Source organism: Solanum verrucosum, unplaced genomic scaffold (assembly GCF_900185275.1).
Source record: "Solanum verrucosum unplaced genomic scaffold, falcon-dt-bn FXZP01000156.1, whole genome shotgun sequence".
NCBI lineage: Eukaryota > Viridiplantae > Streptophyta > Magnoliopsida > Solanales > Solanaceae > Solanum > Solanum verrucosum.
Genome location: NW_026020354.1, coordinates 2,362,208 through 2,375,544, shown reverse-complemented (window position 1 = coordinate 2,375,544; position 13,337 = coordinate 2,362,208). Strand labels below are relative to the sequence as shown.

Below are 13,337 nucleotides of genomic sequence, written 5' to 3'. Positions count from 1 at the left end.
TGCCATAAGTGAGATATCTAATATTCATGTTTCAACAAATTTGATAATGTCTATATGTCTATTCATTATTTTATGGCTAATATCATCTAACATGGAAATAACTGATTTACGTCTAGCAGCTAAGATCCAGGAATTGAAAGTCTCACAGATGTTATTTTCTACAACATAACACTTGGAGTGAGTTTTCAAAAAAGCCCTAGACCAAGTAGTGGGATCATAATGCACCAAGTCCTCAGTTATTTCCTTCTTACCTAGCTTAGTCATTGCATGAACTTCTTCTCTAAATTTAACTTTGAAGGTGGACTTTGAGCATCTCCAAAACTGTTTCCTTCTTTCTTCTCCTTTCCATTGCACATGTCAATTACTCCATATATGTCTAGCACACATCCTTCTCTCAGCATTTAGAAACAACTCTATCAAGACATGAAGAAGTCCCTAACAAAAAATATGTACATAATAAGTAATTAAAGTAGTAAAGATCAAATTCAAACTAAAAAAAAATAAGAAATTATGTAATCAATATCTTTTGCATATCTGACATTACAGTCAAACCTTCACCAGTTCCTGAATTTAGATCAACAATTAAATACCTTATGAACCAACTCCAACTATGTTTTGTATCTGTATCCACAACTGCCCAGTCAATGAGATACATTTGATTATTCTCATTCTTTCCAACGGCAACTAATAGCTCACCTTACAAGCTCCTTTGAGAAAACAATCATTAAATCCAATTATATTCCTACACCCCTCCAATCATCCTTCCTTAAATGCATGAAAGCACACATAAAAATAAATAAAAAAGTTCTTTCCTGGTTCAGTTTTCTTATCATTTTTTACTCAACAAAAGTTTTTAGGATTTCTTTGTTTGATCATATCTGCATAGTCACATAATCAGGCAAATTTCAAATTCTAATCACCTATGTTTTCCTTCATAATCCTCTGTTTAGTCATGTAATAGACAATCTTATCAACATAAAGACCCAACTTCTTTCTTATCAAATCTTGAATTTCCCCAATTCTTATGTATGGTTGAGATACAATTTTGTAGGGTTAACGAGTGTCTCACTGAAGGATCAAAGAAAATCTCAATAATCTCATGCCTATATATATATATATATATATTGTCATGGTATCATTGGGAATTTAAGTAAACCTCAATAATATCATGAAAATATAAAGATATATTTCATTAAGGATTGAAGTAAACCTCAATGATATCATATTCATATATAGATATATTGTGATGGTATAATGAATGCTTGAGGATTGTCTTATTAAAGGAATGAAAAAGTCTGTCATGATAGTATATTAATGTATAGATATATTGCCATGATATTATGGAGGATTTAAGAATCTCATTGAATGCCTGAAGTAGTCTTCATGATACCATGACAATATATATATATATATATATATATATATATATATATATATACTATGATGAATCATGATGAACCAAGGAGTGTCGCATTAAAGGACTTTGTTGTATTCTATGGCACAGTGCTAGTATATAAATATATAGTAATGATATCATAGAAGATTAATGAGTGTTTCATTGAAGGAATGAATCAGGCCTACATGCAGGAGCGGACCTAGAGGTTGCCGAGGGGGTTTATCCGAATCCCCTCGATAAAAAATTATGTTGTATATTTAAGGTATTTTAAAAAAAATTTATGTCTATATATTGATTTTGAATCTCCTAAATGTAAGATTAGAGATTGACTTAGTGGTTGAGGAGTTCAAACACAGTTGAGGTTCCAAGATCAAATCTTAGGCACTACTCTTTTTTTCTCGAAGCTCCTTGATGCAAATCCTGAATCTGCCACTGCCTACATGATATTTTGTCAGTATATAGATATATTATGATGATATCACGGAGGACTGAAGAGTACCTTGTTGAAGGACTAAAGCAGACCTCGATGAAAATCACCAAAAAATTAAAAAAGAAGGATAAAGAAAAAGAAAAAAAAAAGTGAATGAAATTACATTATGAAGAAAAAAATAAAATAAAAATTAATTTAATGAAATTAAAAGAAAAACACGAAATATATAAAAGAAAATAGAAAAAAAAAACTAAGTAAGTATGCAATTACATTATAATGAAACATATGAAATATGATTTGAAAAAAAAAAAAAAACAACAAAGGAGAACAAAAATAAATAGCAAAGAAAAAGAAGAGGAAAACAAAGAGAAAAGAAAGAAGAAGAAAAAGGAATAGTGAAATAAATGAATGTTTACTCTATCAGTTATTTTTTATTACGAAAAATTAGTAATAAAACTACATGTGTAATTAGTTTAGGGGCATCAAAGTACAGATATATGAGTCTTTTTTCTGTATATGTCTGTGTATTGTAGGTGTAAGTGTAACTAGTTTGGTCCTTGTGGATAGCTATATTTAAAAAAAAAAAAATATATATATATATATAAAATAAAAATAATAATAATAATAAAAAATAAATAAATATATATATATATATATATATATATATATATATATATATATATATGGGTAGTGGGAATCCTAGTTGGTAGCTTAGGCGGAAGGATTAATTTCATATAGCTTGTCACATCATTAAAAAAATTGGGTTATTAATTCTTGGAGGGTATTTATGGTCTCCTAAAATAACGATAGTGTATTTTTTTAACCTAAAATATAACGAAAAATATAACTAATTTATTTCGTATAATTCAAGAGCAATTTTGACATTTTCCATTTGAAAATATTGAACCCGCAACAAATAAGTAATCAAAGACATAAATTTATTTCTTGAAAATGTGCAAAAAGATCTTATGACAGAAAAAGCATGCTTCAAATTTAATAAGGCTGCATCACATCAATAGAGGCAAATTTTTCGGGAAGAGTAATTAATGTGATTTAGATTACTAGCCTTAATAGAAATTTCACTTTTACACATAATTGTCTTTTTAAAAATATGAATATTCATCCATTTTCAACACATCAATCTCATAGTTTGAAACTTTGAATGGTAGGATCATTCTATCTTGTTTGAAAGAAATAATTATATTTAACTTTTATGTATTCAAATTAGGGATGTCGTATGAACGGGTTGGATTGAAATTAGAGATATATTAAAATGGAAAATTGAGTTGGATTTTAACTCGCCCAAGTTTACTTTGGACTCGAATGAGTTGGACTCAAATGAGCTTAAAACAGATTGAGTCTTGACCCACTTAATCTCAATAATTTTAATATATTCTTATTTAAGTTTTATATCCATAATTTGAATTTCAACTCAAAAAAATTTATAAAAAGAAGTTACAAATGGATATATAAATCCTAAAAGATATAAAATAGATAGTAATTTATACCTTCAATATAGGAACATACATTACATCAATGTAAATAAAGAATATTAAAACGGGTTGCAATTGGAGATTAAATTGGGCTCGATTGAGAATTTTCTTAAAATGGATTAAGGCTTAAGTGGTTGAGATTGAATCCAATTCAAATTATCTTGTGCTCAATCCTTAAATTCTAGGCGGATTGAACAAGTTAGTTATAGTTGGGTTCATTTTTGACACCTCTGATTGAAATGAATTTGAAACACAAAAATGAATTATCTATAAGATTTTGAATTTTAGAAAAGGGTGAAAAAAATTCTATGAAAAGTAAGTCAATTTACTATACAAGTTAATCAAAATTACTCTTATAAAACAAAAAAAAAAAGAGAAAAGAAAAAAGAAGAGGATCTTATTAATTTGGAGGAAAAGAAAGTCCTAGTTAGGTATCATTAAACCACACAAATGACTTTTTTTATCTTTCGGGTCTAAAATGCCATTGACATCAATTTTTTGATTCTATTTTATCCTTATTTTTAACGGACTAAATCATAACCTTAATTAACAAATTCATTAATGAAGTTTGGGTATCCTATTTACAAGTGTACTTCCTCCCTCTCTATTTACTTATCAAATATTTTTTAATTATGTCATCATTTTTATTTGCATGTATGCCTATTGGCTCTGAATTGTCTGAACTTTTACCACTGACTAAAATCCAATTTACTGTGAGAAAGCCAAGTTTGCCCACGTATCACCCTCTTTTGACCTCCACGCGTTTTTGACTGCTGACACTTGTTTCCTCTATTTTTTTGTTTTAATTAATAAAAATAATTCTGGTGTCCCCACTGCTCATTAGGTTTATGAGAAAATATTTAAAAAATTAAGGTTTTGAAACAATCCCCTATAGTCCTTTCTCATATGTGCTAAACTCCTCGTGATATTATTTATTTATAGCGATTAGACTAGTAGTCAAGGAATTTGGTCTATATCATTAAGAAAAGTAAAATTAAATGGTGGAAGAGAAAAAAGTGTATTGTTAAGAGTCAATCTTGTATTTGCATAAAAATCACGTTCCTACCCTTTTTTAAAATATTGGGCGGAGATGTGAATAAGAAAGATAGAAGAATGAGAGATGTGGGTGGACGTGAACTAGTACTATATATATAACTATAACAACAGCAACTTGGGAATATGAAGAGATAAGAGTAACAAGAAGCACAAGTTGAGATTTCTGTAGTCTAAGGAGAGACACACATCTTATTACTCCTTAGCCTAAAACAAACAAAGAAATATAGTAGTACTCCGTATAATTTTAATTTGAAACTCTTTATATTCAGATTGCAGACTTCACCCAACCCAACCCAACCCAATATCTCTCTTTTTATTTCTCTTCTTCTCCCAAAAATGGCAAGTTGGGTTCTATCAGAATGTGGTCTTAGACCACTACCACGAATATACCCAAAGCCCAGAATAGGGTTATCTTCCGTTTCCGCCACCAATTTAAATCTGAGAAGAATTTCACCTTCACCTATACGAACAGATCGGAATTGTTGGGCATTGAGGGTAAGTGCACCGCTTAGGATCCAAATTGCCGGAGAAGAAGAGGAACAAACAACAAACAATGGGGATGAATTTTTTGACCCAGGGGCACCACCACCCTTCAAGCTTTCTGATATTAAGGCAGCTATTCCTAAGCATTGTTGGGTCAAAAATCCATGGACATCCATGAGTTATGTTGTTAGAGATGTAGCTATTGTGTTTGGGTTAGCGGCTGCTGCTGCTTATTTCAACAATTGGCTTGTTTGGCCTCTTTATTGGTTTGCTCAGAGTACAATGTTTTGGGCTCTCTTTGTTCTGGGTCATGATTGTGGACATGGAAGCTTTTCAAATAACCATAACTTGAATAGCGTTGCTGGACATATCCTTCATTCTTCAATTCTCGTTCCTTATCATGGATGGTTTGTTTTCTTTCTTTCTTTCTTCAAAACTTAGGGAATTTTATTTATTCAAATCGTATTTTTGTTTGATGAATTTGATTGTTCATATTTCAGGAGAATAAGCCACAGAACTCATCATCAGAACCATGGACATGTTGAGAATGATGAATCATGGCATCCTGTAAGTTTGTTTGATGGTTTGATATATATTCACTTCTCAAAAAACTATTTTTCGCCTCTTAATTACCTTTTTTTTCTCCCAGTTATCTGAGAAGCTTTACAATAGTTTGGATGATATCACAAAGAAATTTAGGTTCACTCTACCCTTTCCCTTGCTGGCATATCCTTTCTATCTGGTGAGTTAGTAGTCCATATCCAATGTATTATTGACAATAACAAAATTTGATGTAACTTGGAACTCATAATAATCAATAATCACAGTGGGGTAGAAGCCCGGGAAAGAAAGGTTCTCACTTTGATCCAAGCAGTGATTTGTTTGTCGCAAGTGAAAAGAAAGACGTGATTACTTCAACTGTCTGCTGGACGGCAATGGCTGCATTGCTTGTGGGATTGTCCTTTGTCATGGGTCCTCTCCAAGTTCTTAAGCTTTATGGCATCCCCTATTGGGTTAGTCCATTTTCCAACCTTGCCTTCTTTTGTTGTTGCTGACTCATTTTATTAACTGAATTCAATTCAACATGTAGGGCTTTGTCATGTGGCTGGATATAGTTACCTATTTGCATCACCATGGCCATGAAGATAAAGTTCCTTGGTACAGAGGAGAGGTATAATTTTGATTTGGCTAGCGGAGTAGTATCTCCTACTAAGCTAGAATGCCAAATGAAATATGTTCAATGTTTTTGACTTTTAGATATAAGCAAAATATAGTTGTTAGTTACTCCTATTTTATGAAGAAAAAAGTTGGGAGGTGATTCAGTAATTGATATGTATTTATGAAACAGGAATGGAGTTATCTGAGAGGAGGGCTTACAACGCTTGATCGTGACTATGGATGGATTAACAACATCCACCATGACATAGGGACTCATGTGATACATCATCTCTTCCCTCAAATCCCACACTATCATTTGGTAGAAGCAGTAAGTATGAGACAACATTTTACGTAAACTGCTCCAAATAGTTTCTATTGGTGTCTTAATAACATGGATTCTTTTGCAGACGGAAGCTGCTAAACCAGTGTTAGGGAAATATTATAAGGAGCCAAAGAAGTCAGGGCCTCTACCATTTTACTTGTTGGGATATCTGATAAAAAGCATGAAGGAGGATCACTTTGTGAGTGACACAGGGAGTGTAGTATATTATCAAACTGATCCCAACCTTTATGGGTCTGAGAAATAGCAAAACCCTGTTAGCTGATTCTTTTTCACTGACACTATGGCCATGCCCCATCCATTCAAGTTGGTTGTATAAGCACTACTGGTTGAGCACAAAGTAAAGTTAGCTACCTGCCATTAGAGAAGAGCAAGTTTCAATTCTTCTCTTGGGTTGGCCAAGAAAGTATATTATCTGTATTCTGGATTCTGAAATGATTATTTACAAAAAGATACTTCAGTCCCACCATCTTTTATTGTTTTTTTGTTGCTGTGCATGGATCCATTAACATCACTTATGAAGGAAATAGTTATTTTTGACCCAAGAACATGAGGGGGGCAAAAAAAAAAGGGGGCATGGGTGGTGGTTAAAGGGGAAAGAAACAACCAAGGTAATGTCACATTCAATAATAATCAACTTAACATTTTACATGTTAAGAGCCTATAGCATGTGGTTGTTATCATTGTAGTCAATATCCACTCTTTATCAAACAAGTCATGTGTTTCACTCCTGTAAAGAAGTTGACGTCTTAATACTAGTAATTTGATGTGTCATGAGATATCAAACAAGGATTTAGTATAATAATTTTATTTTTATGTACCAATGTAATAAATATTACAAATCTAAATTAGCAAGAAATACACTAAGATATGTTACTGGTCTAGATTGGGGCGATGATGAACTTCCTTGGTACATACGAAAGGTATGCTCTTAAGAGAAATTCGATTCTACTTGGATTCCTCTACTAAAATATTATGATACAGACAGATATCTACCTGATAGGTCATTAGGTTGGATTCCTTTTAATTTAGTCAATATCAGGAAAATGTTTTCTTGAACATAAGTTGATTTCTAAATTATTTTTTCATGTTAGGTTGGTGAGGTGAAAATATTTTTTAATGTATGGCTAGTGGATGCAAGGAACTGATCCCGACGCTCTGTCCGGGTCATGGTTAAACCCCTATCCGATAGCATCTTACTTTATGAGTTGATTAGTTGCTTGAGGGAAGTTGCACTCTTACAAAGAAATTGATGTTTTTTTTTTTATAATAGTACAAAATTGATGTATCATGAGATATTAGTCTTAGCCTACACAAATCAGCAGAGCAATGACAAAAGGGATCTGGACCAACATTGCAGTTGATTTAACAATCTGCAATAGGAATCTTGCCTCAATAGTGTCACAGCTATTCAAAATCAACTAGAGGTGTAAAGATTTCACTGCATTCATTAATGATTGTATCCGGAACTCATCCTTTTTGATGCCGTCTTGTCCACATATGCCACTACTGACATCCACTCCATTGGGTTTCAGAGCAGAAAGAGCTTCACAAACATTGTCTGGGTTAATTCCTCCGGCCAAGAGCCACCCGTGTTTGCTTCTAATTGATGTTAGCTTAAACTGAGCCCAGTTGAATCCTTTGCCACTGCAAAAGTATGTGAATACAAATTTTATTTCATAATTTACAGTCCAACACTTGCTCAACCTTAGCTATCATGAATTCATCTCCTCTAAAATGGTCAGTGTCCTCATTGCTACTAATGCTATTCTTCTCTCATTACAATGTCACTGTTAGTGTTTTACTTCCTATCACATTAGACTTAGTTGCTTGGTCATGCTAAAGTTACAAAAAAAACAAGTTTCCTTTGGCATGAACGAATCCAAAAAAGAGTTTGATAATACTAACCCAATGGAATTACATTATGTTAGCTCCATATGGAGTGGGATTAAGCTTAGTCCAAAAGAGACTGTGTATGATAGCATACCAGCCATGCCAATGGCAGGTATATCTATAAGGAAGAAACTGTACCTGCCACCTTTCGCACTATCCACTAGAATCCAATCAACTAGAGAAGACTCCTCATCAGAGATAGAGTTCAAAAGGCCTCCCTCTTCATCTGCATGAAGTACGTATACTAAACGTCTCTCCCTGACTAAAACTGGAAAAGCATCTCGAGAAACATTTCCATGAAGCTGCTCAATTTGAACATGTTGCGGATTTTGAGTATTGAAAACAATATATTCAAGATGGTGAAAGATGGCAGTTCCTCACCTGCACCAATTCAAGGTCTGCTGCATCAGACGCCCTTAGTATTGTGTCAGCATTATCATCTACAAACACCCCAACTGGCAGAGCTCCATATTCCCACGCAACCTTCGAGATTTCCTTTGCAGTAGAAAGTGAAACAGAGCGTTTTGAGTTGGGCCATATGATCATACCAATAAAATTGGCTCCAGCTTCTGCTGCAAGAGCAGCAATTCTAGCTGATGTAATTCCACACATTTTGACTAAAGTCCTACTTTCTGTTTGCGCTGCTTGAGCCGAGACTCCTGTTGACTGATTTAAGGTGCACATAAATCTGTTGCTGGTGGAAGTCCTCAGTTGTGCTCTATTTGTAGAATATACTTCTACATCCAATACACCTATAAGAAAAAGATTTGGATGTATCATTTCTAATATATTCTACTTCAACCAGATCTGTGAACAAGTTTTATAAGAATCTCAAGGAAAAATCATAATAAGTTACTTCTAAAACACCGATCAATTGCAAATTTGCATCTTTCCACATATTGTTAATAAGAATTAGAATAAGAGAAGGTCAAAAAGGAAAACATTTCTCTGTAAGATTAAAACGAACTCGAGAAAAATGAAATAGTGGCCAAGCAAGCAATCAAAATCCAAAGTTTAACTCAAGAATAATTGTTAGGTGTAAGCTTCCTATCCCGGTCCTGGTAGGCTTCTCTCTTTTGCTTGTGTGAAAAAATTAAACGGACAAATCGAATAAGTAATAGTTGTGCTGATTGCTCATTGGTTTTTAGATCACGTGTTTTCTTAAGAGAACCCAAGTTCTCAAAATTCCCAACTTATTATCTTCTGAAGATACAGATTATTTCTTAAGAAGTGTTACTCTTTCTTCTTGTGTTTTTCTTACAATTATCTTTTAGGGTGGGGATACTATAAGTGCAAAGAATGTCCATATAATCCAAACCTTCACTTACCTTGACTTCTGGGAAGGCCTATTACTCTTGGTTGAAGCTGAGTTCCCATGTTGAACACTGAAAAACACAGAACTATCGCTAAGACTAAGTAAATAGTGACATAATCTGACACAATGTTATGTGCTCTTATGCCACTCAAACAAATTATTAAACAAGCAGGGCCTTATAAAAAATTTAGCTGCTGGATAACAGCTCTTAAAAGAAAGCCAACATCATAATGGCACGTCTACTGGGGTTTACAATTGTTTCTTTGTTTGTAAATAGGAAGAGCTTTCAGGGTGATGATTGCATTTTGATAAAAGTCCAACGCTCTTTTGCACACTGTTTTTCTGGTGCATGTTGCACTGAGGAACACCTCACATCTCTTTAAACTAAAATCTATTAGTCTCTGGATGAGACGACACTTGTATAACTTGATAGTTTGAAGTTGTCTATTGACTGGTACACTCTTGGTGCTCTGCCCTATAAGAAGAGGTGCATGTATAAAGATGGATGAAGAGAAATATAAGTAAAGCAGAACCTGAGAGCATCCTTCCTTCCTAATTCTGTTTTACCACTGTAGTGCTATGCAAGAGAGGAGAGATACCGTGAAATAGTCCTGCTACTCATCAAATATAGGAACTGGTCAAACAGAGGAATTGCTAATTGCTAATACATTCTAAAAACTAGACTAGTCAGCTTATACTAGCTAGTCAACAAAGAAACCTTTTAAAATTGACAATTAGCAAACAAGCAACTAAAATCCAAGAAACTGCAAAGCAACATTGACCAGCAAATTGTGGAGATATCCAGAGTATTTCACTACATGATTAAATTCTAGAATGAGTACAAAATAAATATAAACAAACAATATCGTATGTCTGTTCGGAATCTAAGGAGTAGTTTGGTTTGGGTTTTAGAAGAGCTAATAATAATAATAATAATAATAAGTTAATACCAACAACAAACCCAGTGAAATCCCACAAAGTGGGGTTTGGGGAAGATAGAGCGTATGCAAGCCTTACCACTACTGCAGAGAGGGTGTTTCCGAATGACCCTCGGCTCAAGCAAATCAAAGTAGTAATTAAAAGAAAAACATGACAGCTAATGGGAAAGTAGTGTGGAGAATATATGCAAGGAACCATAACTATAACAACAAGGTGTAGTCACCTAACCACAACAAACCACATATGATATCACATAGCAAAAACCAAAGACTACATGAATATGCTAATACTACGACCGACATGGAGCTCTAAACTCCCACACAACCAAAGTTTGTGGGTATTACTATTAGCTGCTAAGTCACACCTTGAAAGTTTGGAAGAGGGTTGTGGAGATGAGGGTGAGAAGGGATGTGTCAATTTCCAAGAACTAGTTTCATCTGTCAGCCATAGATTCTGTGTGAGCACCTCCACAACAATTTTAAGAGGCAGAGACAGGACGAGATGATACATTTATCTCATCTTACATTATGGATATCAAACATGGTCATTTTTTATGCTGCTTTTACTCTATTTTGCTGTCAATTGATATTACAAGATGGCTTTACTGATCAAGTATTAGTCATTTTTGTTACGTGCAGGCTGGAATAGCTCCTAGTGAGTTGCAGCCAGTGGGTTATTCAAGTGGCTAGTGATTTAAGTGATGGTTATTGGTGTAAAGTTGGTGTTACATTTTCTCTGGCATCTTTGGTTAGAAGTGTAAAGCCAAAGTTCTGTTGCTGCTGATTTTTAACATTTTGCTTTGTAGATAATTTATATGTATTTTGCTGCCTCGTGTTAAGCTTATATGCATCTACTATACGGCAATGAAGCTGACTACTTTTGACATATATTGCACCGTACCAAAGGATGTACTAAGCCTATTTTAGTTGCACTTGAATATTCTTCAGTTACCCAGAAATATCTAGAATATAGCTAGCAGCCTAGAAAACTATTCTTGATTCAATGGTCGTTACTGTACTGAAGATTTTGTTCTCTCCTTTTTGCTACCAACATTGTCTCCACTTCTCTTTTTTTACATGCCTCTCAGCTAGTAAGCTCTTCTCAGCACCAGATTCAACAGAATAACAATTCAGGGAAACTCTACACCATAACCATAGGTACATAGCCAGTAACGATACATCAGGGGAAAAGCGTTCTGCCTAACCACATTCAACATAATAACCATTCACCAGAATAACCAGTCATGTGATGAAAAATTCTTTGTAATTGACAGAAGAACCAGTCATTGATAACCACAAAATTCTGCAATTACAAGTTCAGATTACAGCTTAAATAGTTCACTTCTTTACCAAATACCAATGGGCAACAGCTTCCTTTATGAAATAGACTAGTTAAACTCTTGGAAAGAAAAATGAAAACAACTTCAGGTAATAAGCTTGGAATTTCGTGCATCAACTGGGAATTTCAAACTGATAAGCGAAAGGGAAGTAGACTTTTCAACTATAAAAGCATAAATTTTGATTTTGAATTGTGCGAATTAACTGGGAATTTTTATGCAGTATTTTTGGTTTAAGTTTTGGAATGTGGCTTTTAGGGATCACATCAAGTCAATGCAAATAAAATTAACCAACTCATGATCTTGAATACATCGAACTAGATGAGACAAAGACATCATATGTTTTTTCTTTCAAAGCTAAAAAAAACCACATGGAATAGAAGCTTGTTACACTCAGGTCTATCACATAATTATTGGTATGGGACCTGAATGCTCAGAAGCTTAAAAAAATGACGCTTCAAAACAACTTAAATTCGCTATTGATTTAGGAAAAAAATCAAATAAAATCAGGAGTAAGCTATATCATCAAACCGAACAAATTACTCATTGGTTTCCAAGACACTTTTCCTATCTAAATTCAGTACCCTTTTCTTTTGGAGGGTATATTGATCAATTTTAGACTTGAACTGACATAGATTAATTCATTTTTTTTTTAATAAAAACTTATACTTTAGAAACTACACCAGAAAGTAATCTATATCCCAACATATCCCTAGTTAAAAAAAGATGAAATAGATAAAGATCATTAGCTGACTCTTGAAAAGAAAAAAAAGGAACAGAAACTAGTAACTATAACTCATAGTTTCAAAATGGAAATCTGAACGAGAAAACAAATAATATGAGATATAATTCGAGTCACCCAATTTGTACATAAAAGAAATCCTCAGAAACCAGCAAAGAGAGCAATGAAGACAAAAACTAGGAATTATTTCAACACTATTGATTAAGAACTACATCAAAGTCTACATTTTGCAGATAATTAATCTTTCACATACAAAAGAATGGCCAAAATAAATTGAATAGATTTATAAAACTCAGATTTGAAGAATACCCACATGAAATTTTACATCTTTAAGGGAGAAACTGACCTGAAAAAATGGCTCTTGAAGTTTCAATGGTGTCCTCACATACTTTTATTACCCAATTAGGACCTCCAAGATTGTGAGGATTTTGCAAATTTTTTGTATTTGTATTTGTAATTATTACTAAATAATTGCTTAGTAATACTCCCTCTATTCTATAATATTCCGAGTGAATGAAAGGTTTACCTCAAACAACAAAAGGTGTGTTAGGCTACAAGTGCCATAATAGGTCCTAAATATAATTTTACTTTCTAAATTTTTACCCTCTTTCACCATTTTTAATTTATTAGTTCTCTCGAACACATGCATTGCATGTGTATTCCACACTTAATAGTATAAATATTTAAAGGTTAAAGTATTTGAATGAAAAAAATTAGATATTGTATGAACATGTGAAGAAAACACCTATATTTTAG

General features: G+C 33.3%; 3 protein-coding genes across 5 annotated transcripts in view; 2 read left to right on the top strand and 1 right to left on the bottom strand.

Moving 5' to 3' along the window:
- The window catches only part of LOC125837627 (uncharacterized), a 46,605-nt gene extending 36,139 nt beyond the window's left edge, over window positions 1-10,466 (top strand). Inside the window, exon 25 of the mRNA XM_049516722.1 lies at window positions 10,455-10,466. The gene's annotated coding sequence lies outside the window, so the exon portion shown is untranslated. The remainder of the gene's footprint in view (window positions 1-10,454) is intronic.
- Window positions 4,538-6,823, top strand: LOC125837616 (omega-3 fatty acid desaturase, chloroplastic-like). The gene is made up of 7 exons (XM_049516709.1): window positions 4,538-5,265; window positions 5,359-5,425; window positions 5,508-5,600; window positions 5,686-5,871; window positions 5,949-6,029; window positions 6,207-6,344; window positions 6,424-6,823. The coding sequence occupies exons 1-7, from the start codon at window positions 4,712-4,714 to the stop codon at window positions 6,601-6,603; spliced, it is 1,299 nt and encodes a 432-aa protein (XP_049372666.1). The 5' UTR covers window positions 4,538-4,711; the 3' UTR covers window positions 6,604-6,823.
- LOC125837621 (N-(5'-phosphoribosyl)anthranilate isomerase 1, chloroplastic-like) lies at window positions 7,568-12,987 on the bottom strand. 3 transcript variants are annotated; one of them, XM_049516716.1, is made up of 5 exons: window positions 12,928-12,987; window positions 9,578-9,634; window positions 8,631-9,001; window positions 8,388-8,551; window positions 7,568-8,003 (listed from the first exon to the last, which is right to left on the bottom strand). In XM_049516716.1, exons 2-5 carry the CDS (start codon window positions 9,624-9,626, stop codon window positions 7,778-7,780), a joined length of 810 nt encoding a protein of 269 aa, XP_049372673.1. In that variant the 5' UTR covers window positions 9,627-9,634; window positions 12,928-12,987; the 3' UTR covers window positions 7,568-7,777. The 3 variants fall into 3 exon arrangements, with proteins under 3 accessions (XP_049372673.1, XP_049372672.1, XP_049372674.1); XM_049516715.1 differs by lacking the exon at window positions 12,928-12,987 and adding an exon at window positions 10,098-10,292; XM_049516717.1 differs by lacking the exon at window positions 12,928-12,987 and adding an exon at window positions 9,818-9,836.
- Between the last annotated feature and the right edge of the window lie 350 nt (window positions 12,988-13,337).

Bases quoted from the DNA above. Each gene is read 5' to 3' on its own strand.
- LOC125837616 (XM_049516709.1), top strand. From the start codon at position 4,712: ATGGCAAGTTGGGTTCTATCAGAATGTGGTCTTAGACCACTACCACGA. The intron at 5,601-5,685 runs GTGAGTTAGTAG...CAATAATCACAG, and splicing joins TGGCATATCCTTTCTATCTG to TGGGGTAGAAGCCCGGGAAA. The intron at 6,030-6,206 runs GTATAATTTTGA...TTTATGAAACAG, and splicing joins TTCCTTGGTACAGAGGAGAG to GAATGGAGTTATCTGAGAGG.
- LOC125837621 (XM_049516715.1), bottom strand. The intron at 9,002-9,577 runs GTAAGTGAAGGT...TTTTTCTTATAG, and splicing joins AGGCCTTCCCAGAAGTCAAG to GTGTATTGGATGTAGAAGTA. The intron at 8,552-8,630 runs GTGAGGAACTGC...CAAATTGAGCAG, and splicing joins CAGACCTTGAATTGGTGCAG to CTTCATGGAAATGTTTCTCG.